Below are 27,742 nucleotides of genomic sequence, written 5' to 3'. Positions count from 1 at the left end.
TCCTATCAAAGTGGATGACCTCACATTTATCAACATTGTACTCCATCTACCAGCCCTTGTCCACTCACTTAGACTATCTATATCCCTTTGCAGACTTTCAGCGTCCTCTGCACACTTTGCTCTTCCACTCATCTTATTTTGACACACTACACTTGGTCCCCAACTCCAAATCATCTATGTAAATCATAAACAATTGTGGTCCCAACACTGATCCTTGAGGCACACCACTCTGATCGCCAACCAGAAAAACACCCATTTATCCCCACTCTTTGCTTTCTGTTAGTTAGCCAATCCTCCATCCATCTAATACATTACCTGTAACACTGTGCACCTTTATCTTATGTAGCAGTCTTTGGTGTGGCACCACTTAAAGAATTCCACCAAGTTAGTCAAACATGGCCTGACCTTCATGAACCCATGCTGCATCTTACCAATGGGACAATTTATATCCAGGGGCAATATCCAGACGAAGGGGCAATGCTCTGAGAACTCGTGATACCAGATAGACCTGTTGAACTTTAATCTGGTATTGTGAGACTTCTTACTGTGACAATCTAGAGCAGCATAGCTGGGGTGGTGATGCCCCACCCCAGTGAAGCACCATGGATAGCAGCCAGCACTGATTGCCAGAGTAGAGAAGGGTCAGGACTACAACTCCCATCATGCCCCAGAACAGACGGAGCATGCGCAGCGATGGGTTTCCGGTGGCTTGCATTCGCTTCCGGCCGGGTGACCTTGCGGGAGGGAGCTGGACATGGCGGTTATGCTCAGGCTTAGCCCGCTTTGTGGACGTAGCTTTCGGCGTGAGTTGACCATTCCTTAGCAGCCAGTTGGGGGGGGGGGGGAGGGAGAGCGTTCTGCTGGCTGGGATGGCGGGGTTAATGTCTAGCCCGTGTTGCGAGGTGATGGGCTGAGAGTTTATTCTAAATTTGACCCCCCCCACCACACAGGGCTGACTCCCTCTGTCCTGACGAGGCCCGGTTGCTGTGGTAACGGCCACCCTGCTCTTCCCCCAGCCGCCGCTCAGTCACTGCCTGGGGAATACACCCGCCCCTCCGGGCCGCTGTGATTGACTGAGAGGAGGCAGGTTTAAGCAGGAGTACTCACACTGTTTAAGGGTTTGGTTCCCCTCAGGGTCAACCTGCTGAGGAGGGTCGGTAACAACTGGTGTGGTTCTGGATCTGCTCTTCTCCATCCCCCAGCCCCAGCCCCAGCCCCCAGCCCCCAGCCCCAGGCCTCCCGTGTATCTTACAGAAAAGCTCTTCCTGCACTGCTTTGAATTCTCGAGCAGAACCATAGAATTCTTACAGTGCAGAAGGAGGCCATTCGACCCATCGAGTCTGCACCGACCCTCAGACAGAGCACCTTACCCAGGAGCGTAGAGTCAAAGAGGTTTACAGCATGGAAACAGGCCCTTCGGCCCAACTTGTGTATGCTGCTTTTTTTTAAAAGCCGTAAGCTAATCCCAATTGCTTGTGTTTAGCCCATATCTCTCTATACCCACCTTGCCTATGTAACTGTTTAAATGCTTTTTAAAGGACAAAATTGTACCTGCCTCTTCTACTACCCCGATAGCTTGTTCTAGTTATTCACCACCCTTTATGTGAAAAAATTGCCCCTCTAGACCCTTTTGTTTCCTTCCCTTCTCATCTTAAACCTATGCCCTCTAGTTTTAGTCTCTTACTTTTGGGAAAAGAGATTGATGATCTAATTGATCTGTGCCCCTCATTATTTTATAGACCGCTAGAGGCTCACCTTTCTACGGTCTTGAGAAAAATGTCCCAGTCTATCCAGCCTCTCCTTATAACTCAAACCAACAGTTCCTGGTAGCATCCTAGTAAATCTCTTCTGTACTCTTTCTAGTTTAATAATATCCTTTCTATAATAGGCTGACCAGAACTGTACACAGTATTCGAAGTGTGGCCTTACCAATGTCTTGTACAACTTCAACAAGACATCCCAACTCCTACATTCAATGTTCTGATCAATGAAACCAAGCATGCTGAATGCCTTCACCACTCTGTCCACCTGTGACTCCACTTTCAAGGAGCTATGAACATGTACCCCTAGATCTCTTTGTTCTGTAACTTTCCCCAACACCCAACCATTAACTGAGTAAGTCCTGCCCTGGTTCAGTCTATCCAAATGCATCACCCCACATTTATCTAAATTAAATGCTGTCTGCCATTCGTCAGCCCACTGCCCAATTGATCAAGATCCTGTTGCAATTGGAGATAACTTTCTTCACTGTCCACTCTGCCACCAATCTTGGTGTTATCTGTAAACTTACTAACCATGCTTCCTATATTCTCCTCCAGATCATCTTCAATAACTCTCACGTTTACTCCAATAATCCATCTAACTTGCACATCTTGGTACACTAAAAGGCAATTTAGCATGGCCAATCTACCTGACTCGCACATCTTTTGGACTATGGGATAAACCAGAGCACCCGGAAGAAACTCACGCAGACATGGGGAGAACGTGCAAACTCGGCACAGACAGTCACCCAAGATTGGAATTGAGCCCGGTTCCTTGGTGCTGTGAAGCAACAGTGCTAACCACTGTGGCACTTTGCTGCCCCATTTTGGAATGTTATCATTCTGGATCCACCCAACAGAACACCATCTTTTACTGAATTGAATCTGACACACTGGCTGTCCTTGCTGCATCTTATCAAGCCATTTGTATGTTAAAAAAATGAAAAAAGGAAAAAGATTATAGCAGGTGGGGCAAACGAGATCAAAAGTTACGGGGAGAAAGCAGGATTAGTTGGACGATTTGCCGTGATTGCAATGAATGGTGGAGCAGGCTCAAAGGGCTGAATGGCATCCTCCTGTTCCTATCTTCTATGTTTCTATCCGTGGATTACTTGCTGTGGATGCATTAGTAGCTCTTCATTTTTGCTGGTCTCATCTCTAATTTGAGTCAGTTTTGGTGGTGTTACATTCATTAGCTGATGTGCATGCTTAGATATTTTACCTCGTTTCTCCTGTGCAGACAACTAAGATAGGGTATCAGCTATTATTTCTCTGGCTTATATTTCAGAGTGAGATTGTAACTCTGAAGCTTCAAGTGTTACCTTTCTAATCCAGCTGCTGTTCTATATGGATTTTTCCTGTAGATCTGTTCCAATGGACAATGACCACTCTTCACGGTGAACTTTGTCCCACATAGAATTTTCACATCCATGTAAAAATGCCGAAGTTCTCTTTCTATGCTGCCATAACTTGTCCCAGCTGATGGTAGAGCTTTGGGTGAGAATGCTAATAGACTTCCCTCCGGCAGCAAGGCTGTTCTGTCATTTTCTAGAACCAAATACTTGAAGAGTGACAGATTTCCTTCTGTTGTGCTAAGACCAACTTGTCTCCTTACATATACTATTTTTGAGTTTGTTGAAACTCCTGTCATGTTTCTGACTTTCATGATTTCTCATGGATTTAAAGATTGTTCTGGCATGTAAGATATGGAAGAACTTGTACTGGAAATTTCTTGACATCAGATGGCTGTGATTTTTTTCAGGATTCTGCTTACTAGTATGGGTGTGTACACCAATTTGAAGAACTAGCATTTTCTGGGTTTGACAGGGCTGCTGGAGGAACCTTGGCAAGTTTCTGCAGTGCATCTTGTAGATAGTACAAATTGCTGCCACTTGGTGATAGAAGGAGTGAATGTTTGTGAAAGGGACATTAATCAAATGGACTGCTTTGCCCTGTATGTTGAGCTTCTTGAGTGTTGTGATGATCAGAATCTTTGAAGCATCCAGCCATTGTGTCAAAATGCTCTGGGTACATTTATATCAAATCTTCCTTGTTTCTGATTGAAGGTTTGTTTTTCGTTGGGCAAACTATCTTTACTGCTGTGTCACCTCCATCAAAGTAAAAAGTCTGACAACACCAGGTTTTAGTCCAACCTATTTATTTGATAATATACTCACAAGCTTTCGAGGGAACTGCCTCTTCGTCACCTGACGAAGAGGCAGTCCCCTCGAAAGCTTGTGAGTATATTATCAAATAAATAGGTTGGACTAAAACCTGGTGTTGTCAGACTTTTAACTGTGTTTACGCCAGTCCAACGCCGGCATACCCACATCTCACCTCCATCAACCCATGGTTTAACTTGCCACTCTTTGCCACCAATTTCATCACTGAATCACAATATAATTCGTAATAAAAGTATCATGTGGTTTGATTATCTACTCTGCAGCAACAAAAAATTGCTAGCGAGAAATTACTTCCTTGGTGTGGGATTATAGCACAAGGTGGCATATCATTGAAATTAAGTCAGGAAATTCTTCACAGTAAGGGCAATGAAATCTGAAATTCTGATCCAAGAAGCTCCTGGGGCTGAGTGGGTCAACTGAATATACCAAAACTGAGACTGATATTTTTGTTAGGCAAGGACATTAAGGGTTTTGGAATCAAGACGGGTAAACTAAATTAAGATACTGATCAATGGTAATCTGCTGAAAGGCAGACCTATACTTAACAAATAAATGATTGCCACACACATATACACAAATTTCTATTGTAACCCTTACCCATAGTAGAATAGTAACTGGGGGTTAGTACATTAAGTACATTTATTGAAATAGCTTCAATATTGCAGCTGCTATTAAAGTTTGGGTTTGTTGCCTGTTTCTCTCCCCTTTCCAGCAACATTCTTCAGTAAATCATGGGCAGCTGGACCTCTTGTTGCTTCCAGAAAGACTCAACAGCCTCCAGTACATGTGGCATCGCAGATTCACATGTCTTCCAGCTATTTGGGTAAGTGTTGAACCTGCAGAGTTCTGTATGGTGGGTAAAGCCAAGCTTTTTGTTTTTTATTGGCTGCTTAGGATCCAGAATGTGACGAATAAGGGGAGGCACAGCGTTGGGGTCATGAGCTTCCTCTCCTGTGAGATAACAATGGCAGTTGTGCAAAGGAGACTCTGATGTGACAGCCCTGGATCCACTGGATCAATGCCACCACACAGCAAAGAGGTGGACGTTAGGAAGCATTTCTAGAGGTGCTGGCATGATTATATGCCAAGCTTGGCACAGGCAGAGACATTCATTGACTGAGTGCAGAAAAAAACAGGAGCTCATGCACTTCAGCTGTGAAGGTGAGTGGTGGCTTCAAATTTTACTGTGTTTCTGATTCTGTCTGCCTGCTGTGCAAGTTCCTGCACCAAGCTGGCAACTCTGCTTCACAACAGGGCAAGCACAAAGAGGAAGGTGGAGGGGTGTGGTGGCAGTAAGTTTGGGACCTTGGGTGGAGTGTGAAGTAGAGGGGCTGAATAACAGCTGGGGGCATGGAGAGGCTGATTACTGTTTGAGAGGAGGGAGGAGTAAATCATAGTGCGAGAAGAATGGGGGTAGAGAGGCCTCACAGTCTTCTGTCACTAGGAAATCTGACTGAAGCTTGCATGAATACATATACATTTTACAAAGTAAAACAGATATTCATGTTGCTGTGATGCATTATATATTGATTTATAATATGCAAATATTAATGATTACATACGGAATGTTACTGTGCTGCTTTATTCCTGTTGCTTGTGCTGGTATTAGGGTCAAGATAATTTTCCAAGTATTAACGTGGGGTCACATTGGAAAATAGAGAAGCACTGATGTACAGTGTGTGACAAAGGGTGAATCAAAGGCATAGATGGTAGTTGTGAGCAGCACAGATCAACAGAAACTGGAAGCAAACCAAAACATTTTGTATAGCATTTTATTACATTTTAGCGAAATATTCCAATGAGCTTCAAATAGGATTAGGCCATTCAGACCCTCAAATACGTTTCCAGGCAGAGCTTTGATTTAAAAACCCATTTGAAGAATAGAACTTGGGACATTCCAAGGTTTTGCTCTAAAATATGTCTTGGATCAGGACTTGCAGCTTCCCTTTTGGCTTTGGAGATGTATCAAAGATTCATCAGAATGATCCCAAACCTTAAAAGGATTTAAAAAATAATAATTTATGAGATGTGGACGTCGTTGGCTAGGCCAGTATTTGTTGCCCTTGAGAAGGTTCTTGAACTGTTGCAGTTCTTGACGTGCAGGTACACTCAGTGCTGTTATGAGGACATGTTCATACAGACTGCACCTGATGAAAAGCTGTCAGCTTGATGGTGTTTCTTTCTTCACAAATGCTGCCTGACCTAGGTATTTCCAATATTTCCTGTTTTTATTTCAGATTTCTGCATGGTGGCACAGTGGTTAGCATTGCTGCCTCACAGCACCAAGGTCCCATGTTCAATTCTGGCCTTAGGTGTAGAGTCTGCACATTCTCCTTGTGTCTGTGTGAGTTTCCTCCCCCTAACCAGAGATCTGCAGGTTAGATGGATTGGCCAAGCTAAATTGCTCCTTTGTACCCAGGGATGTGTAAGTTAGGTTGATTAGCCAGGATAAATGCACAGGGCTATGGTGAGGTGGGGGGGAATAGGCCTGGGTAAGCTGCCATCAGACTGCTGTCGGACCTTTGAATGGACCTACCTTGCATTAAGTTGATCTTTCTGTACACCCTAGCTATGACTATAACACTACATTCTGCGCACTTTCACTTTCTTCTCTATGAATGGTGTACATTGTCTGTATAGCGCACAAGAAACAATACCTTTCACTGATGTGAATGTGATGTGATGGTGGATGTGGTCTTTCTAGATTTTCAGAAGGCGTTTGACAAAGTGCCTCACAAGAGGTTATTGCAGAAGGTCGAGGGACATGGAGTTGGGGGTAGGGTGCTTGTACTCATTAGAGTTTAGAAGAATGAGAGGAGATCTCATTGAGACGTATAAGATGATGAATGGGATGGATAGGATAGAGGTGGAAAGACTCTTCCCGCTCAAAAAAAGACAATAGGACTAGGGGGCACAGCCTCAAGATAAAAGGGGGACGGTTTAGAACGGAGTTGAGGAGGAACTTCTTCACTCAAAGGGTGGTGAATCTCTGGAATTCTCTGCCCGTTGAAGTGGTGGAGGCTGCCTCGCTAAATATTTTTAAGAAGCGGGTTGATGGGTTTTTGATAAGCGAGGGGATTAAGGGTTATGGGGAGAGGGCGGGAACGTGGAACTGAGCCACGACAGATCAGCCATGATCTTATTGAATGGCGGGGCAGGCTCGAAGGGCTGGATGGCCTACTCCTGCTCCTACTTCTTATGTTCTTATGAATGCTGATACATGTGACAATAATAAATCAAATGCCCTTTTAGAGAGTCAGTGCAGACTCACATTGTCTACATCTTTAAGACTTGAATAGCAGGTTAGTCGCATTCTAATCAGTATTCTGTAAACTGTGTGTGCCTCTTTATGCCCTTCTCTGATCAGAACCTTCCACACACCTGACGAAGAAACAGTGTTTCCGAAAGCTTGTAGGTTTATTATTAAATAAACTGGTTGGACTTTAACTTGGTGTTGTGAGACTTCTTACTGTGTAGAATTCTGAAACAGAGAAACAAAATGTTGGTAATGCAGCAAGTCAGTCAACTACTGTAGATATAATAGAGCAGCTTACTGCTGGTGGAACACCTTCTTCAGAACTCAACATTCACACTGAACCCCACCTGAAACACAAAGTTGTCCTTTTACTGCACACTTTTGCTTTTTTTTTAAATTTGTTGAACTGCATCTTACCTAATGAAGGACCAGTGCTGCGAAAGCTCATGATACCAAATAAAGCTGTTGGACTTTAACCTGATGTTGTGAGACTTCTTGCTGCAACTTACTGATTAAAACTATAGAAAAATCAAGCTGCACCCACCACAAAGTAATTTGCAGCTAGGCATAATTTCCAATGGTTCATTCCACTTGGATCAGATTGGTTTTAATGTTACACACTGTTGTAAGCACTAGATGGCAGTAAAGGCACTGGAACGTGCTACTGTTAACAACACAGTTTTGAGTTTCTGTAGTTCCATGTTCAAGATATATCTCACCATCTTAAAGCGCAATAGAGGGGAAAATAAAATGGATGCCAAATGGGGGGCAAGGACAGATAAATGGGATTAATAATTGGGCCCAAAGATATGGGTGATGAGAGATATTTTGAGAATGTCTTCTATGTAGAAAAGAGAATTGCAGAAGATGGAGGCATGTTAAATTGATAATGGAAGATTCAAGGTTACCCAGTAGTATCCTCTTGTTAAAATGATGTGCAGCAATGAAAGGCCATTTGGTTCTCTGTGTCCCTACCAGCCAAATAAAAGCCCTTCATCTGTAGTCCTGCGGTTATGGTATCTCAAGTGAATATCCAAAAGTAAAGTTTGTTTATTTATTAGTGTCACAAGTAGGCTTACATTAACACTGCAGTGAAGTTACTGTGAAAATCTCTTAGTTGCCACACTGTGGCATCTGTTCGGGTACACTGAGGGACAATTTAGCAATGCCAATTCACCTAACCACTGGATTGAAACTGGATTACCTGGCTTAAACCCACGCAGACACAGGGAGAACATGCAAACTCCACACAGACAGTGACCCAAGCCAGGAATCGAACCACAACTAACCACTGTGCAACCATGCTGCCCCCAGATGTTTTTTTTTTAAATGTGATGAGAATTTCTGCCTCTTCCTCCCTTTCAGACAGTGTGTTCCAGACACCACCACCCTCTGACTGCAAAAACTGCTCAAACGCCGCTAGAATCTTTCCACCAATTCCTTTTGATCTATAGCTCATGGTTATTGACCTCTCTTGGGAGCAGAACAAGGTCCTTCCAAATCACTCTGACCAGGCCCCTCATAATGTTATATAGCTCAATTCAATCACCCCTCAGTCTTCTCTGTTCCAAAGAAAGCAACCCCTGTCTATCTAAACTTCCCTTGTAGCTAATATTTTTTATTCCTGGCAGCATCGCCTCTTACTCCCTCTGGTGCAATCAGTCCCTTCCAGTAATGTGGTTACCAACAATGTACAGTAATTTGCTAGCAGTGTGTGTCTATTTCACTTATACAGACATGCTGGACTCATTTATTCCATTGTTTAGTGCTGTTATCTCACACAGTAACTGTTTTTCAGCTGTGTTTCCTCCAGGACTACACAAGTTGTAATTTGTTGCTGGCTGGCTGCTGTCTAATTTGACCATTAATCAGGTGATTGCACAATGGCCGTCCTTGCATCAGCACAAGCCTGACTTCTCAATGCATACTGTAATGGTGTTGCTAAAGGATTTACTGTGCAGGATTAGAGAACTGAATCTATGATCTAATAAACTAAATTCATGTTCTGCCCACCATTTGCCTATCAATCTGTGCTAAATTGGGAAATAACACTGAAATTGAAACACATATCGGAATTGCATCTTTCTGCAACCTTATTGTGTTGCTGTTGCAGATCTTCTTAATTGCTTTTGAAAGGTTTCAGAAATGTCTCCTGGTCTATGTTAAGAGCTGATCTCTGCTAGGTGAGCAGTTGGGAAGCTATAATTGACTTTTGGCACCTGGGAACTCGGCTCATGTTCCTGTTGCTAGGACGGATGCATGGTTATTCGGAGAGGTCACACGTAGGCTCAGCTGTGGTCTCCCCTACAGTTCATTTGCCATCTGATACTCACTGACTTGGCTTACATAGTAGCTGGTGCATGCACAAATATATTCCAACACAAGGCAACAAATCAACAACTAAAATAAAATTGATTCAAAAACAAAGGGGCTGCATGGTGGCACAGTGGTTAGCACTGCTGCGTCACAGTGCCAGGTACCTGGTTTTGATTCCGGCCTTGGTTCACTGTCTGTGCGGAGTCTGCATATTCTCCTTGTGTCTGTGTGGATTTCCTCCAGGTGCCCTGGTTTCCTCCCAAAGTCCAAAGATGTGCAGGTTAGGTTGATTGGCCATGCTAAATTGACCCTAGTGTCAGGGGGATTAGCAGGATACATATGTGGGAAAAGGGCCTGGGTTGGTGCAGACTCAATGGGCTGAATGGCCTCCTTCTGCACTGTAGGAATTCTATGATTCTATGAAAACATATTAGCATGCCTCAGTGTGAAACCATAGGGTGTAGATTTGTGTCCACAGTTTCTAATGAGGTGAGTGCCTAACCTCAGCTAAGTATCAAGTAAAATCGGGCCTTTAGCTCAAACAGTTTTGCCTTGCTGGCCTATACTGACATTTACGTCTTTGGAGCCTCTTCATCTCATCGTATGAGTGTGTCCTTTTGTTCATTCTCAACCTTATTTTACTCTCTCCTATTTTAGTAATTTCTCCCCTTTCCCTAACAGTTCAGAAGACATGATGTGGAGATGTTGGCGTTGGATTTGGGTAGGCACAGTGAGAAGTCTCACAACACCAGGTCAAAGCCCAACAGATTTATTTGGTAGCATGTGCTTTCGGAATGCTGCCTGTTCATCAGGTGACTCATCTGATGAAGGGACAGCGCTCCTAAAGCTCGTGCTACCAAATAAAGCTGTTGGGCTTTGACTTGGTGTTGTGTGAGACTGCTTATAGTTTAGAAGACATTCGTTCCTTATTGAAGTGCCTTTCTAATGGGTGTCAGTTGCTGTCTGCTAACTGGTGGATGTGTAAACCCGGACAAGTGTTGACCTTTGTCACTTTCTTAGTTGCACTCCTACAACCTGCCTAACTCAAGCTGGAACAGTTTCAACAAATATTGGCTCGCTCATTTACTGGCACAAGTTCCTTTATTTCAATAATCCCATTTTGCAACCCATTCCAGTGTGCCTCTAATTGAATGACAAGATTGAAATACTTGCTTCCAAATGTCTCTGTGGTTGTCCCCATCCCCCTGTCCACTCTTGCCTACGACAGCTTAATTGCAGCTCCATAGATCGCACTGTGGTCCATGAGTCAGGAAATTGTAGGTGACACTTCTGTGCAGTGTTGAAGGAGTGCTGCACTGTTCATTTCTCCCAGAGATGACATTAAACCAAAGCTTTGTCTTCTCTCTCAAGTGGTTGCAAAATATATGTTATGACTAGTTTAAGAGTAGGCAAGTTCTACCAATGTCCACTGTTTATTCCTCAATCACCATCACAAAACAAACGGATGACACTGCGGTTAACACTGCTGCCTTACAGTTCTAGGAACCCCAATTCAATTCTGACCTTGGGTGACTGTGCGGAGTCTACCTGTTCCCCTGTGTCTGCGTGGGTTTCCTCCGAGCGCTCCTGTTTCCTCCCACAGTCCGAAAGACGTGCTGGTTAGGGTGCATTGGCCATGCTAGATTCTCCCTCAGTGTACCCGAACAGGCATCGGAGTGTGGCGACTCGGGCATTTTCACATTTCATTTCATTGCAATGTTAATGTGAATCTACTTGTGACACTGATGAATACATTTTAAACTTTAGCTCTCTAGGTTAGGTGGATTAGCCATGGTAAACGTGCAGGGTTTTGGGGGAGCGGGTAAAGAGCTTGAGTAAGATACTCCGTCAGAGAGTTGGCGCAGCCTTGATGGCCCAAATGGCCTCTTCTGCGCTGTAGTGATTCTGTGAAATGATCTGGGCATTATCTCAATGCTCTTTACGGGAGTTTGCTGTGTATAAATTGGCTGCCACGTTACCTACAGTCATGACTACATTTCAGAAACACTTAATTGTCTGTAAAGTGTTTTAGAATGTCCTGAGATTGTGTGTCAGAGTCACTATGTAAGTTCAAGTCTGTCATTAGTGCTGGGCTTTTCTTTATCGCTATTCTACTGTTCCTTCACTGGCAGCCACAATGTCCTTCTCCCCTGTAATCCCTGTCTGCTCTCTTCCTCCTTGCCTTCTCCTGTTTCCCTTTCAAAAATGAACGTAAAGCTCCTCCTGCAGCCATGTTTTAGATTCCAAGTCCAATTCTGTTTGTATCTCTCTTTCCTTCTGTTACTTGGCAATCATTGTTTTTACCTCCATGTAAAGAGTCTTGAGCTGTTTTTCTGTACATGGGAAGCTATGATGCACTTTTCTGAATTTCTAATGAGTATTTCTGAAATGAGCAAGGACTTAATTTCCACTCTGTCAGAAGCATTTACAAGGAACTGAAAATTGGCTTCTAAGTGATCTGAAGAGCCACATGTAAGACATTTGCCTTTAACCACAAGAAGCTATAGTATCCGGAACTTGTGATCTTCAAAGAGCACAGTACCAGGAAAATAGCACATGATATTGCAATATAGTCATGGAGCAATATTCCTGAAAGTATTTTCTGACCATTTACGCTTAATTCTTGGTATATTCTATTTTTGTTTAAGTGAACGTGAGTGCTGCAGTTTTTATTTTGACTCATTTATGAGATGTGGGCTAGGCCATTGTTTATTGCCCATTTCCAGTTTCCTTTGAGGAGGTGGTGATGAGCTGCCTCCTTGAACCACTGCAGTCTCTGAGGTGTAGGCACAGTCATAGTGCTGTTGGGGAAAATGTTCATGATTTTAACCCAGCAACAGTGAAAGTACAGCAATGTTTCCAAGTCAGAATGGTGAGTGACTTGGAGCGGAACCCCCAGTTGTGGTGTTCCCAGGTACCTGCTGCTCTTGTCCTTCTAGATGGTAATATTCATGGGGTTAGAAGGTGCTAAAGAGCCTTTGAGTTCCTGAGGTGTATCTTGTTGACGGTAGTTACCGCTGCCACTGTTCTTCGGTGGTGGAGGGATTGAACGTCTGTGAAAGGGGTAGCAATCAAGCAGGCTGCTTTGTCCTGGATGGTGTTGAGCTTCTTGAGTGCTGTTGGAACTGCACTCATCCAGACATGTTAGAGTATTCCATCACACTCCTGAATTTTATTAGTGAGATTGAGGGTAATTGGGAATGATCATGGATTGGAACAACGTCTTGATGTGATTCACAGGTAATTTCAGCTGTTCTAATTTCATCAAATGTACCTGTATTTAAAGTTTCTTCAAATGGTTCTAACAGCAAAAACTAACATCTGAAAGTTGACCTGAATTTCAAATGTTGCACAATTTCTAAACAATAGCACCTTTTCGGTTCATACGTATTGCAGTTACTTTTGATTCATACTTTCTCAATTCAAGTTGTTAGATCTTTTTCCCCAAAAGAATGACTGGATTTTCAGTAGATAGTTTTTAAACCCTCCTTTGCATCAATTATGATTTGTATATATTACAAATAGCAGACAGCCCCAGCACTGATCCCTGCAGAATACCACTAGTTACATACTTCCATTCAGAAAAAGACCCCTCCACCGCTATCCTATGTCTTCTATGGCCAAACACAGTAAAAAGTCTGACAACACCAGGTTTAAGTCCAACCGATTTATTTGATAGTAAACTCACTAGCCTGTCTCACTAACTTTACTATCAAATAAATCGGTTGGACTTAAACCTGGTGTTGTCAGACTTCTTACTGTGTTTACCCCAGTCCAACGCCAGCATATCCACATCATGACTTCTATGGCCAAGCCAGTTCTGAGGAAATAGAGGGATATAAGTGGTTGGTTTAGACAGGTAAACATGGTTGGCACAGGCTTGGCTAACTCTAAGGGTCAGGAACAAGAGGGGGCTGCTGAGAGGAGGAAGAGGGGTGGGGAGAGGAGGAAGGGGGGTGGGGAGCGGAGGCCTCAGCCTCTCAATCTGCACAACAGGTTTGAGGTTTTTGCTTCCAGTCTGGACGAGAACGAGGGAGGTGAGGTCGGTGAGCAAACTGCACACAGTACAGTGATGCAGCAGGACATAGGCAAGGAGAAGGTGAAAAGGAACGTAGTAGTAATTGGGGATAGTGGGGTGAAGGGTATTGACACTGTCCTTTGTCACGATGACAAAGTGCACAGAAGGGTGTGTTGTCTGCCTGGTGCTTGGGTCCGGGATGTCGCATCTGGGCTGCAGAGGAACCTGGAGTGGGAGGGTGAGAATCCGGTCGTTGTTGTACGTGTGGGTGCCAACGACGTAGGCAAGATGCGAACTGAGGATCTGGGGAGGGAGTATGAGAAGCTGGGAATGGAATTAAAAAGTAGATCCGACAAGGTGGTTATCTCTGGGCTACTGCCTGAACCGAGTGCAGACGGGTGTAGGGTTGATAGGATTAAGGAAGTGAATGGGTGGCTCAGGGATTGGTGTGGGAGGAATGGGTTTGAATTTATGGGGCATTGGCATCAGTATTGGGGTAGGTGGGACCTGTTCGGGCGGGATGGGGTTGGTCTGAACCGTGCTGGGACCAGAGTCCTGGCGAATCGTGTAAAGAGGACTGTAGACAGGGCTTTAAACTAATTAGGCGGGGGGGGGGAGGGTGCGAGGGTAGGTGACATTACAAGGCCTAAAGTTAAGGAGAGGGTACAGGTAAGGGAAGAGGCTGAGGATGTCCCAATAATAAAGGGAGTAGGGGGCGTGAGTATGGTTGGTGGCGTTGTGGCAAATAGAGTCCAAGTGAAGGCTGGGATGAAGGCACTTTATCTGAATGCACGAAGCATTCGGAATAAAGTGGATGAGCTGGTGGCGCAGATCGGCACAAATGGATATGATCTGGTGGCCATTACAGAGACGTGGCTGCAAGGTGACAGGGACTGGGAGCTGAATGTCCAGGGCTATCAAGTGTTTAGGAAGGATAGGCGGGAGGAAAAAAGGGGGGGGGGGGGGCGCGTAGCTCTGCTGATTAAGGATAGCATCAGGGTGGTAGCAAGGGATGATATTGGAGCCAAAGAGCAGAAAGTGGAATCGTTGTGGGTGGAGATTAGGAACAGCAAAGGGAGGAAGACGCTGGTGGGTGTCGTCTATAGGCCCCCGAATAATGATCTGGAGGTGGGGCGGGCTGTTAACACGCAAATAAGTACAGCGTGCAGGAATGGGACGGCCGTAATTATGCGGGATTTCAATCTGCATATTGATTGGTCGACCCATGTTGGACGCGGTGGGCTCGAGGAGGAATTCTTGGAATGCTGCCGGGATAGTTTCCTTGAACAGTGTGTGTTGGAGCCGACGAGGGAGCGAGCTATCTTGGATCTGGTATTATGTAATGAGGCGGGTAGAATTAGGGACCTTGTGGTGAAGGATCCTCTTGGGGAGAGTGATCATTGTATGGTGGAGTTTCTGGTGCAGATGGAGGAGGAGAAAGTGGGTTCCCGGACACGCATCCTTTGTTTGAACAGAGGGGAGTACGGTAGGATGAGAGAAGAATTGGCGAATGTGGACTGGGGGAGCGCGTTGGAAGGTAGGTCTGCTGAGGAGCAGTGGAGGATCTTTAAGGAGATCTTTCTTGGTGCTCAGCAGAAATTTATTCCGATGGTCAAAAAGGACCGTAGGAGGAGAGGTAATAAGCCGTGGATAACGAAGGAGGTGAAGGAAAGTGTTAAATTAAAAGCGGAGGCGTTTAGAGTAGCTAAGAGTAGTGGGCGAGAAGAGGATTGGGAGAGGTTTAAATGTCAACAAAGATTGACAAGGAATTTGATAAAGAAGGGTAGGAGAAACTATGAAGCTGGGCTAGCGCTTAATATAAAAAAGGATAGCAAGAGTTTTTATAAATATATAAAAAGGAAGAGGCTGGCTAGGGTGAACGTTGGACCCTTAGAGGATGAGAGGGGGGACTTAGTGGTAGGGGATGGGGATATGGCTGAGGTCTTGAATAACTTTTTTGTTTGTCTTCACGGAGGAGGACGTGAATAATTTGCCGGGTGTTAGAGATGGAAAGGTGGTAGGACTGGAGGGTCTCAATGACATTATTGTTACTAGAGAGGCGGTGCTCGACAGATTGGAGGGACTGATTGTGGACAAGTCCCCAGGACCGGATGGAATGCATCCGAGGGTTCTGAAAGAAATGGCGGAGGTGATAGTGGATGCCTTGGTGGTTATTTTCCAAACGTCGCTGGATTCCGGGGAAGTGCCGGAAGATTGGAAAATGGCTAATGTTACGCCGTTGTTTAAGAAAGGTGGCAGGCAAAAGGCAGGGAATTATAGGCCGGTTAGTTTAACGTCTGTTGTAGGTAAAATGTTAGAATCTGTCATCAAGGAGGAAATAGCGAGGCATCTTGAAGGGAATTGCTTGATAGAGCAGACGCAGCACGGTTTCGTTACGGGGAAGTCGTGTCTGACAAATTTATTGGCGTTCTATGAGGATGTGTCTAGGGCGGTGGATAGAGGAGAGCCGGTGGATGTGGTCTTTCTTGATTTTCAGAAGGCGTTTGACAAGGTACCTCACAAGAGGTTATTGCAGAAGGTCAGGGGACATGGAGTTGGGGGTAGGGTGTTAGCGTGGATAGAGGATTGGTTGTCAAATAGGAGGCAGAGAGTGGGGTCAATGGGTGCTATTCAGATTGGCGGTTGGTGACTAGTGGAGTGCCGCAGGGGTCGGTGCTGGGGCCTCAGCTATTTACCATCTATATAGATGATGTGGAGGAGGGAACCGAGTGTATGGTGTCGAAATTTGCTGATGACACCAAGATTGGTGGAAAGGCAAATTGTGCAGAGGGTGTGGAGAGTCTACAGAAGGATCTAGATGGGCTGGGCGAATGGGCCAGGAACTGGCAAATGGAATTTAATGTTGGCAAGTGTGAGGTGGTCCACTTTGGTAGGAATAATGGTAGGAAGGATTATTACTTACGTGGCGAAAAACTGCAGCAGGCGACGGTGCAGAGGGACCTCGGGGTCCTTGTGCATGAGTCGCAAAAACCCAGCTTGCAGGTGCAGCAGGTGGTCAGGAAGGCTAATGGGATGCTGGCCTTCATAGCGAGGGGGATTGAATATAAAAGTAGGGAGGTCTTGCTGCAGCTGTATAGGGCATTGGTGAGGCCGCAGCTGGAGTACTGTGTGCAGTTTTGGTCACCGTACTTACGCAAGGATATTTTGGCCTTGGAGGGAGTGCAGAGGAGGTTTACTAGGCTGATGCCGGAGTTGAAGGTGTTGAGCTGTGAGGAGAGGCTGAATAAACTAGGCTTGTACTCGTTAGAGTTTAGAAGAATGAGGGGAGATCTCATTGAGATGTATAAGATGATGAATGGGATGGATAGGATATTGGTGGAGAGACTCTTCCCGCTCAGAAAGGACAGTAGGACTAGGGGGCACAGCCTCAAGATAAAGGGGGGGTGGTTTAGAACGGAGTTGATGAGGAACTTCTTCACTCAAAGGGTGGTGAATCTCTGGAATTCTCTGCCCGTTGAAGTGGTGGAGGCTACCTTGCTAAATATTTTTAAGACGCGGGTTGATGGGTTTTTGATAAGCGAGGGGATTAAGGGTTATGGGGAGAGGGCGGGAATGTGGAACTGAGCCACGACAGATCAGCCATGATCTTATTGAATGGCGGGGCAGGCTTGAAGGGCTAGATGGCCTACTCCTGCTCCTATTTCTTATGTTCTTATGGAGGGAAAAAGGGCATGTTCCATTGCTGTACTGATCTTTGTAATGCTGATTTGCAAACTGGAACCCTAGGGCTATTTACATGGCTTGTGCTATACAATTAAGGTAGCACGCTTCGAGAAATTTGTACGTTGTGTTATCGACACCACGAAGTCCAGTTGTTGTGTCTCATTTTGTCCTTTCTTCTGTTAGCTGGTTCAAAAGCTGCCTCCCGACACTGGACTAGTGAGCGAATACTAAGTATAGCATTACTGGGCCTTTTTCCTGCTGCATACATCTACCCAGGACCTGTCATGGATTTCTCACTGGCTGCAGCTGTTACTCTCCACAGTCACTGGTAAGATCATTTTTTAAGTTCTTGTGGTAATTTATCTTCTATTTTTTCCTCAATGAATTATTGAGTCATGATAGATGACTCAGGAAGAATGATGGGAGTAATGAGGGGGAAATTGGGGTTGTTCCCTTTAGACTTTTTTTATGCGTTCTTGGGGTCTGAGCAGTGCTGGGTAATTACTGCCCTTCCCCAATACTCTTGAGCTTTGGAAGTTGTGAGCTGCCTTCTTGAATTGCTGCCGTCCATCTGGTGTCGGTTACGACGTGATGTGGATGTGCCGGCGTTGGACTGGGGTAAACACAGTAAAAAGTCTGACAACACCAGGTTTTAGTCCAACTGATTTATTTGATAGTAAACTCACAAGCTTTCGAGGGGACTGCCTCTTCGTCAGGTGAATGGAGAGTTCTGGCCTCGGACAGAGCATATAAAGCACAGACAGTTTAGAGATTACTGATTAGAATGCGAATCTTTACACCTAACCTGCTGTTCAAGTCTTAAAGTGGCCGACAATGTGTGTGGAAGGAGCACTGATCACAAGTTAAAGAGATGTGTATTGTCTCCAGACAACACAGTGAGTGAGGTTTTGCAAACCCAGGCAAGTCACGGGGGTTACAGATAGTGCGACATGAACCCAAGATCCCTGTTGAGACCGTCTTCGTGTGTGGAACTTGGCTGCAGAATTTTAACCCAGCAATAGTGAAGGAGTAGTAGTATCTTAATTAGTTTACCCTTATAAGCGGTTTGCTTATGGTTTGCTGGTGATATCAAATTAGGTGGAAAGGTAAGCTATTGGAAGGACAAAGTGAGGCTGCAAAGAGATATTGGCTGGTTCTGTGAGTGGACAACAAGATGGCAAATACAGTATAAAGCAGCAAAATGTAAAGTTATTCATTTTGGTTATAATGAAAAAACAGAACATTTTTGAAAACGATGACAAACTTGATTGGTAGAGTAAATTAGATTTGTATTCTTGGGAATTTAGAAGAATGAAAAGCAATCTAATTGAAATCTAAAAAATTCTAAAGGAGCTTGATAGGGTAGACACTGAGAAATTGTTTCCACTGATCAGGGAATCCAAAATGTGGGGGTACAATCTCAGGATAAAGGACCAATCAGTTAGGACTGAGCTGAGGAGAAAATACTTCACTCAGTGTTGTGAATATTTGAAATTCTCTACCCTGCAAGGTTGAAGATGGTGTTCCCATGCATATGCTGCCCTTGTCTTTCAAGGAGGCAGAGGATAATTGATAAACAAAGAAAATTACAGCACAGAAACAGGCCCTTCAGCCCTCCAAGGCTGCACTGACCATGCTGCCCAACTGAACTAAAACCCCCTACCCTTTTGGGACCATATCCTTCTATTCCCATCCTATTCATGTATTTGCCCAGATGCCCCTTAAAAATCACTATTGTATCTGCTTCCACTACCTCCCCCGGCAGCGAGTTCCAGGCACCCACCAACCTCTGTGTAAAAAAAAAACTTGCCTTGTACATTGTCTTTAAACCTTGCCCCTTGCACCTTAATGATATGCCCCCCAGCAATTGACTCTTCCACTCTCGGAAAAATCTTCTGATTATTCACTCTGCCTATGTCCCCCATAATCTTGTAGACTTCCGTCAGGAATTTGTGTCGCTGCCACTGCGTACTGATGGTGGAAGGAGCGAAGGCTTAAGACACCTTCATTGATAAAGTAAGAAGTCTGACAACACCAGGTTAAAGTCCAACGGGTTTCTTTGACATCACAAGCTTTCAGAGCGCTGCTTCTTCATCAGATGAGTGGAGACTTGGGTTCACAAGCTGGGCATATGTAGACACAGACTCACAATTGCAAGATAATGGTTGGGATGCGAGTCTTTACAGGTAATCACGTCTTTACAGGTACAAACAGTGTGAGTGGAGAGAGGGCTAAGCAGAGGTTAAAGAGGTGTGAATTCTCAAGCCAGGATACTTAGTAAGACTTTGCAAGCCCAGGCCAAATGGGCAGTGTGACATGAACTGAAGTTCCTGGCTGAGGCTATCCTGGTATGTGCAACTTGGCTATCGTGACTATCAGTTTCTGCTTGGCGATTCTGCGTTGTGTGTCTTGAAGGCCGCCTTGGAGAGCACTTACCCGAAGATTGGAGGCTGAATGCCCTTGACTGCTGAAGTGTTCCCCGACAGGAAGGGAATACTGTTGCCTGGTGATTGTTGAGCGGTGTCCATTCATCTGTTGTATTTGAATTGTCGTATCTTGCAGTTGAGTCTATGATTATATATGCCTTGTTTGTGAACCCAACTCTTCACTCACCTGATGAATGAACTGCGCTCCGAAAGCTCATGATACCAAATAAACCTATTGGACTTTAACCTGGTGTTGTGAGACTTCTTACTGTGCTCATCCCAGTCCAATGCTGGCATCTCCCCTTCATTGATAAAGGCAAAAACTAAGCTAATTGGAGCAGAATGATCGCTGAGATTTCATTCGAGCTGTTAATGTTTTCAAATGCGGTATTGGCCCCCGGTCTCAAGGTATCATGGATAAAATTCAGACACAATTTCAGGACCTGCTTGCTATCCATGGCCTATCCTTGGGTTACTGCATTTGTGTATGTGGACGTCAGGTGAGAACAAGATGGTTTGAGGCTGTGGTACAATCTGGCCATTTATCCAAGGAACAGAAGGATGAAGCTCTGCCCTCAGCATGGATGAGTGGCCTTCAGATTAGTTGGTTTGAAATTTGGAAGGAAAAGAATTGCTAACCAGTTGCGACTCTGCTCTGTATGTGGAGGATGCTTGAGGTCCTTGTATTGCTTGCTCAATAGAAGCCAAATGAACGTTTTGGACAAGAGTAACTCGTTTGCTTCTGAACTGGATGGGGTCAGTATGCCTCAATTCTTCACCGATTGGATCATCAGGATAATGTTCTCGAACCCCTCTGGAACTCCTGATCCCTCCCTATCTCTGTAATCTCCTCCAGTGCTATAACTTTCTGAGGACTCTGCACATTCCTGGTTTTAATCACTCCATCATCACTGACCATGCCTTCAGCGGTGTAGGCCCTCAATGCTGGAATTCACTCTCTACATCTCTCCCTCCACCTGTCACCTTTAGTTGCTGTTAAAAACTTACCTCTCTGGCCAAGCATTTGGTTTGATGATGTTGCTGAGAAGTGCCTGGGATATTTGACTACATTCAGGGCACTATATTAGTATGAATTGATGCTGTTTTGGATAAATGCAAGCCATGCCCCACATTGTTCGTTTATGTCCATTAAGTGAACTATACAGTGGCCGATGCAGCTTTCATGTTGGTGATAGCTGGAGCATGACAGGAATCAATTATTAAGTTTGCTTACAATAAATGTACATTTGAAAATAATCAGAGTGTCGGCGAGAAGCAATTAATCACTTTTTTTGTTCTAGATGTGACGTAATATTTCTCTGCTCTCAGGTAACTTGAGCTGGAAATAGAATTTGTGGTTGACCCACACATTTACTGACAGTTCGCTGAATTCAATCAATTCGACTGAATTCTCTGGTTTGAAAGAATATTTTTGTGTTTGATCTTGATGAAAAAGTAGTTCACCACGCTTTTTTCTGTTAGGGAAATTTATTTGTAGAGTTTACAGTAATTGGAGAGGTGGCAGGAAGGGCGGGAGAGAGAGAGCGAGCAACCAGGGGAACAGGAATAGAGCAGTAAGTGGATGAATAATGCAGTATGATAACCTTAATTGTGCTTGCCAGGATTCATTCTGAACATTGCTAGAAGATAGTGCAGGAGAAGGTGAATAGCCAGAGATCATGGTACGTATTGGTACTAACGACATAAGCATGAAGAGTGTTGAGGTCCTGCAGCAGCAGTTTAGGGAGTCAGGTAGAAAGTTAAAAAGCAGGATCTTTAGGGTTGTATTCTCAGGACTTGAGTAAGGAGGGCTAAAAGGGGTCACAAAAAAGCATTGGCCAACAGGATTAAGGAAAATTCCAAGGCTTTTTATACGTATGTAAAGAGCAAGAGGGTAGGCAGGGAGGGGGTTGGCCCACTCAAGAACAAGGGAGGGAATCTGTGAGTGGAGCCAAAGGAAATGGATGAGGTATTAAATAAGTACTTCGCGTTAGTATTCAGCAAAGAGAAGGATTTGGTGGATGATGAGTCTGGGAAAGGGTGTGTAGATAGTTTGAGTCATGTGGGGATCAAAAAGGAGGAGGCATTGGGGTTCTTGAGATACGTTAAGGTAGACAAGTCCCCAGGGCCTGATGGGATGTACCCCAGAATACTAGAGAGGCAAAGGAGGAAATTTCTGGAGCCTTGAGAGAAATCTTTGTATCCTCACTGGTTACAGGGGAGGTCCCAGAGGAGAATAGCCAATGTTGTTCCTTTTTCTAAAAAGGGTAGCAAGAATAATCCAGGTAATTACAAGCCAGTGAGCCGTGTCAGTGGTACAGAAACTATTGGAGAGGATTCTTTGAAACAGGATTTATTCCCACTTGGAAGTATGTGGACATATTAGTGAGAGGCAACATGGTTTTGTGAAGGGGAGGTCACGTCTCATGAACTTGATTGAGTTTTTCGCAGAAGTGACGAAGATGATTGAGGGTAGGGCAGTGGATGTTGTCTACATGGACTTCAGTAAGGCCTTTGACAAGGTCCCTCATGACAGATTGGTGCAGAAGGTGAAGTTGCATGGGATCAGAGGTGAGCTAGCAAGGTGGATACAAAACTGGGTCGGTCACAGAAGACAGAGGGTAGCAGTGGAAGGGTGTGTTTCTGAATGGAGGGCTGTGACAAGTGGCGTTCCTCAGGGATCAGTGCTGGGACTTTTGCCGTTTGCAATATATATAAATGATTTGGAGGAAAATGTAACTGGCTTGATTAATAAGTTTGTAGATGATACAAAGGTTGGTGGATTTGCAGATAGCGATGAGGACCATCAGAGGATACAACAGGACATGGATTGGTTGGAGACTTGGGCGGAGAGATGGCAGATGGAGTTTAATCCAGACAAATATGAGGTAGTGCATTTTGGAAGATCGAATACAGATAGGAGATACATAGTGAATGGCAGAACCCTTAAGAGTATTGATGAGCAGAGGGATCTAGAAGTACAGGTACACAGATCACTGAAAATGGCAACGCAGGTGGAGAAGGTAGTCAGGAAGGCGTATGCTTTCATTGGCTGGGGCTTTGAGTTTAAAAATTGGCAAGTCATGTTGCCGCTCTATAGAACCTTAGTTAGGTCGCACTTGGAATATAGTGTTCAATTCTGGTCGCTACACTACCAGAAGGATGTGGTGGCTTTGGAGAGGGTACAGAAGAGATTTACCAGGATGTTGCCTCATATGGAGGCATTGGCTATGAGAAGAGGTTGGAGAAACTTGATTTGTTTTCACTGGAACAATGGAGGTTGAGGGATGACTTGATAGAAGTCTACAAGGTTATGAGGGGCATAGACAGAGTGGATAGTCAGAAGCTTTTTCCCAGGGTGGAAGAGTCCATTACTAGGGGGCACAGGTTTAAGGTGCGAGCTGCAAAGTTTGAAGGAGATGTAGGTGGCAAGGTTTTTATTAATCAAGCCAGTTACATTTTCCTCCAAATCATTTATATATATATATATATATACAAACGGTAAAAGCCCCAGCACTGATCCCTGAGGAACGCCACTTGTCACAGCCGTCCATTCAGAAACACACCCTTCCACTGCTACCCTCTGTCTTTGACTGAACCAGTTTTGGGTGCCTGGAACTCGCTGTTGGAGGAGGTAATGGAAGCAGATGCAATAGTGAGTTTTAAGGGGCGACTTGACAAATACATGAATAGAATGGGAATAGAGGGATATGGTCCCTGGAAGGGTCGGAGGTTTTAGTTTAGTCGGACAGCATGGTCGGTGCAGATTTGGAGGGCCGAGGGGCCTGTTCCTGTGCTGTAAATTTCTTTGTTTTTTGTGAGCAGAATCAAGTTCAGCTTTGATCAAACAGCTTGACCCTGCTTGCTTTATAAGTTTGCGCACCAAACATGCTCACTTAGCCAGATGTCCGGCGTCTGCTGGTGACTGTGAAGCCATTATCAGTGTTGAGTTAGCACCTTGAGCAACCAAAGCAAAATTAACCAAGCCAGTTTATGAAATGGCAAAACCAAACTTTTAACTTTAAAGTTTATTTATTAGTGTCACTAGTAGGCTTATATTATCACTGCAATGAAGTTACTCTGAAAATCCCCTAGTCTCCACACTCTGGCACCTGTTCGGGTACACAGAGGGAGAATTTAGCATGGCTAGTGCACCTAGCCAGCAATCTTTCAGACTGTGGGAGGAAACTGGAGCACCTGGAGAAAACCTGTGCAGACTCCATACAGACAGTGACCCAAGCGAGGAATCAAATCTGAGGCAACAGTGCTAACCATTGTGCTACCACGTCACTCACTGTTCTATTTATGGCATGCTTTGTTTATTGCTTTGGACAAGCTTGTGCAATTGAGTACTTTCTTCCATTTAAAAACAGAAGTGTGACATCCTGTTCTGCAGTATCTGCTCAGTGGTCAACTGTCTGCACCCACACATCCCATAACACTTCCCGTCTCCATACCTGCGTTACTTTTAGCTCTATTTGAAGCAATCACAAATAATGTTTTGCACTGCTGATCTTTTAGTCTTTTACTCTTCTCTAGTCTAATCCAAAAGATATTGGCTGATGTTTAGATTACAAGTTTGTCACCAAGGTGACAAAGCAACATTGGTGTGAGGCTTACAAAGGAAATTAGAAAGAGCAGCTGAACTAAGGAAGACGCATACAAATTAGCTAAGAAAAATAATAGGTCTGAGGATTGGGAACAGTTTAGAATTCAACAAAGAAGGACCAAGGGATTGATTAAGAAGGGAAAATCCAATATGAAAGTAAGCTTGTGGGGAACATAAAGACTGACACTGAGTTTCCATAGATATATGAAGAGAAAGAGGTTGGCGAAGACACAGGTCCTGACCGTCAGAAATAGGGGAATGTATAATAGGGGACAAAGAAATAGCCGAGCAACTGAATACATACTTGGTTCTGTCTTCACAAAAGAGGACACAAATCAAATGCCAGAAATGTTGGAGAATGCAAGATTTAGCGAGAGAGAAGAACTGAGGGAGATCAATATTATAGAGAAATGATGCTGGAAAAATTGATGGGATTGAAGGCGGATAAATTCCTAGGGCCTGATAACCTACATCCCAGAGCACTTAAGGAAGTGGCTCTAGAAATGGTCATATTCCAGGATTCTATGGACATTGGAACAGTCCCTGTAGATTGGAGGGTAGCTAATGTCACTCCAATATTCAGAAGGAAGGTAGAGAGAAAATGGAATTATAGCCCGATAAACTTAACATCGGTAGTGGGGAAAATTCTCAAACCACTATCAAGGACTTTATAGTGGAGCATTTAGAAAGCAGTGGCAGGATCAAATAGAGTCAGTGTGGATTTGTGAAGGGGAAATCATGGTTAACACATCTGTTGGAATTCTTTTGAAGATGTAACTAGTGGAGTTGACAAGGGGGAACCAATCGATGTGGTATATTTGGACTTTCTGAAAGCTTTTGACAAAGTCCCACACAAGACATTATCATGCAAGATTAAAGTACATGAGATTGGGGGAAGTGTACTGAGATGGATAGAAAACTGGTTGGCAGAGAGGAAACAAAGGGTAGGAATTAATTGGTGCTTTTCAAATTGGCAGGCAGTAATCCATATGAATTGGTGCTGGGGACCCAGCTATTCGCAATATATATTGATTTGGATGTGGGAACAAAATGTAACATCTCAAAGTTTGCAGACGATGCCAGGTTGGGTGGAAGGGTGAACTGTGACGAGGATGCAGAGATCCTTCAGAATGATCTGGGCAGGTTGGGTGAGTGAGCAAATCAATGGCAGATGCAGTATAATTTGGATAAATTTGAGGTTATTCACTTTGGAAACAAAAACAAGAAGGCAGATTACTACCTGAATGGCTGTAAATTGGGAGGGGGGGAGTGTGCAGCGGGACCTGGTTGTCCTTGTGCACCAGTCACTGAAGGTAAGCATGCTGATGCAGCAGGCAGTAAAGAAGGCAAATGATATATGGACTTTCATTGTGAGAGGTTTTGAGTATAGGAGCAGGGATGTTTTGTTGCAATTATACAGGGCAATGGTGAGACCACACCTGGAGTGGAGTATTGTGTGCAGTTTTGGTCTCCTTTTCTGAGGAAGGATGTTCTTGCTCTTGAGGGAGTACAGCGAAGGTTTACCAGACTGATTCCGGGGATGGCGGGACTGATGTATGAGGAGAGATCGACTAGGTTGGGTTTGTTTTTGCTGGAGTTCAGACGAATGAGGAGGGATCTCATAGAGATTTATAAAATTCTAACAGGACTGGACAGGTAAATGCAAGGAGAATGTTCCTGATGGTGGGGGAGTCCAGAACCAGGGGTCACAGTCTGAGGATTCGGGGTAGACCATTTAGGGTGGAGATGAGGAGACGTTTCTTCACCCCAAGTGCAGTGAGCCTGTGAAATTCATTACTGCAGGAAGTAGTTGATGCCAAAACATTGAATGTATTCAAGAGATGGCTGGATATCGCACTTGGGGGCGAATGGGATCAAAGGCTATGGGGAGAAAGCAAATTAGGCTATTGAATTGGATGGTCAGCCATGATCGTAATGAATGGGGGAGCAGGCTCGAATGACTGAATGGCCTTCTCCTGCTTCTATTTCTATGGAATAAAACTTCCAGGGATCAATGGAGAAAACTCAGGGAACTAAACTAACCTAGAAAACAAAGGACTTCATAATGTGCAGTAGTTATATAATTGTGCATTAGGTATGGTTGGGCCACCTTTGGAATACTGTGCGTATCCCATCATGGAGTGTGTGTGTGTAAAATGTTGATATGTCAGAGATGAAAGGCAACAATGTGGAAAGACCAATCGGAAATATTTCATCTGAAACAGGAAAGGTCAGAATAAAGAATTAAGAGGTTTTCATAATGGTAATGGACAATGATAGTGTGAAAATAATGTGTGGGAACTCAGTAATGAAGAGTCCATTGATTTAAAATTTCTAACCACTTCCTGCGCTGCAGTAACTGCCTTCAAAACTGCTTTTATAAGTTTGGTCTAGATTGGGTGCTCAAGTCTGCAGTGAGGCTTGAACCCACAACCTTAAGACTTAGAGATAAGAATGCTGCTGTCCCTCTCCCCTTCCCCTGGGTTTTCTTTTCTTTATTTCTGCAGCATGGGGACACAAGTTAGATTTCCAGAAGAGTCTCCTTGGAGCGCTTGTATGCTGCTTCACCTTGGAGCAAACTTTCCTATTTTCCTTCTTTGCTACAAATATACTATGCCCAGGGCAGCAGAGTGATGTAACAGCTATTATAGGAATTGAGTTGCTGCAGATATGCTGAATTTGACCTTTCTGCCAGTTTTGAATCCTCGAGATTTATCTGGTGCTTATTCCTGAAAGTGGAATACCACTCTCAATCGTTTTGTTTTTTCGTTTTCACTCAGTTGTCCTTGCTTTCTCTTGACTCTTTCTGGTTTAACTTTGTTCACCGTAAAAAAAAAACCTTCCAAATATAGGAACAGGAAGAGGCCATTCAGCCCTTCAAGCCTGCCCAGCACTCAATGAAATCATGACTGATCAGCAGTGTAACCCCACGCACCAGTCTTTTCCCCATACCTGCCGAACAGAGTTCTAAATTTCTACCAGCTTATGCATGAAGAAGTGTTTCCAAATTTCACTCCTGAAGGATCAGGCTCTAATTTTTTTTACCCAAAATATATTAAATGTACAGATAGAAGCTTAATAACGAGTCCTACTTTGCTCAAAATATTATAGATTTCTCAAAGTAGAACAAATAAATTTGCAGGCGGCCCAGTGGCACAGTACTTAGCAGTCTCACAGCTTCAGGTGCCTGGGTTTGATTCCTGGCTTCGGCCACTATCTGTGTGGAGTCTGCACATTCTCCCTGTGTCGGTGTGGGTTTCTTCCGGGTGCTCTAGTTTCCTCCATAGTCCAAAGATGTGCAGGTTAGATGATTCGGCCATGCTAAATTCTCTCTGTGTACCCGAACAGGCACCGGAGTCTGGTGACTAGAGATTTTCATGGTAACTTCATTACAGTGTGAATGTAAGCCTACTGATGACTAATAAATGAATTTTAAAACTTTAAACTTAAGAGAAAGCTTTATGGGTTGAGAACCATAGAATCCCTATAG

General features: G+C 44.3%; 1 protein-coding gene across 1 annotated transcript in view; it reads left to right on the top strand.

Moving 5' to 3' along the window:
• Positions 1-714: 714 nt before the first annotated feature.
• Positions 715-27,742, top strand: part of sdhdb (succinate dehydrogenase complex, subunit D, integral membrane protein b) — a 31,982-nt gene continuing 4,954 nt past the window's right edge. Inside the window, exons 1-3 of the mRNA XM_080214686.1 lie at positions 715-803; positions 4,656-4,766; positions 17,401-17,545. Of these exons, the coding sequence (XP_080070812.1) occupies positions 755-803; positions 4,656-4,766; positions 17,401-17,545 (305 nt within the window). The 5' untranslated portion in view covers positions 715-754. The remainder of the gene's footprint in view (positions 804-4,655; positions 4,767-17,400; positions 17,546-27,742) is intronic.

This window comes from Carcharhinus amblyrhynchos, chromosome 29 (assembly GCF_965287045.1).
Source record: "Carcharhinus amblyrhynchos chromosome 29, sCarAmb.v2.hapA, whole genome shotgun sequence".
NCBI classification, from domain to species: Eukaryota; Metazoa; Chordata; class Chondrichthyes; order Carcharhiniformes; family Carcharhinidae; genus Carcharhinus; species Carcharhinus amblyrhynchos.
The sequence above is the reverse complement of the archived record's forward strand: the minus strand, read 5'-3'. Positions and strand labels throughout refer to the sequence as shown.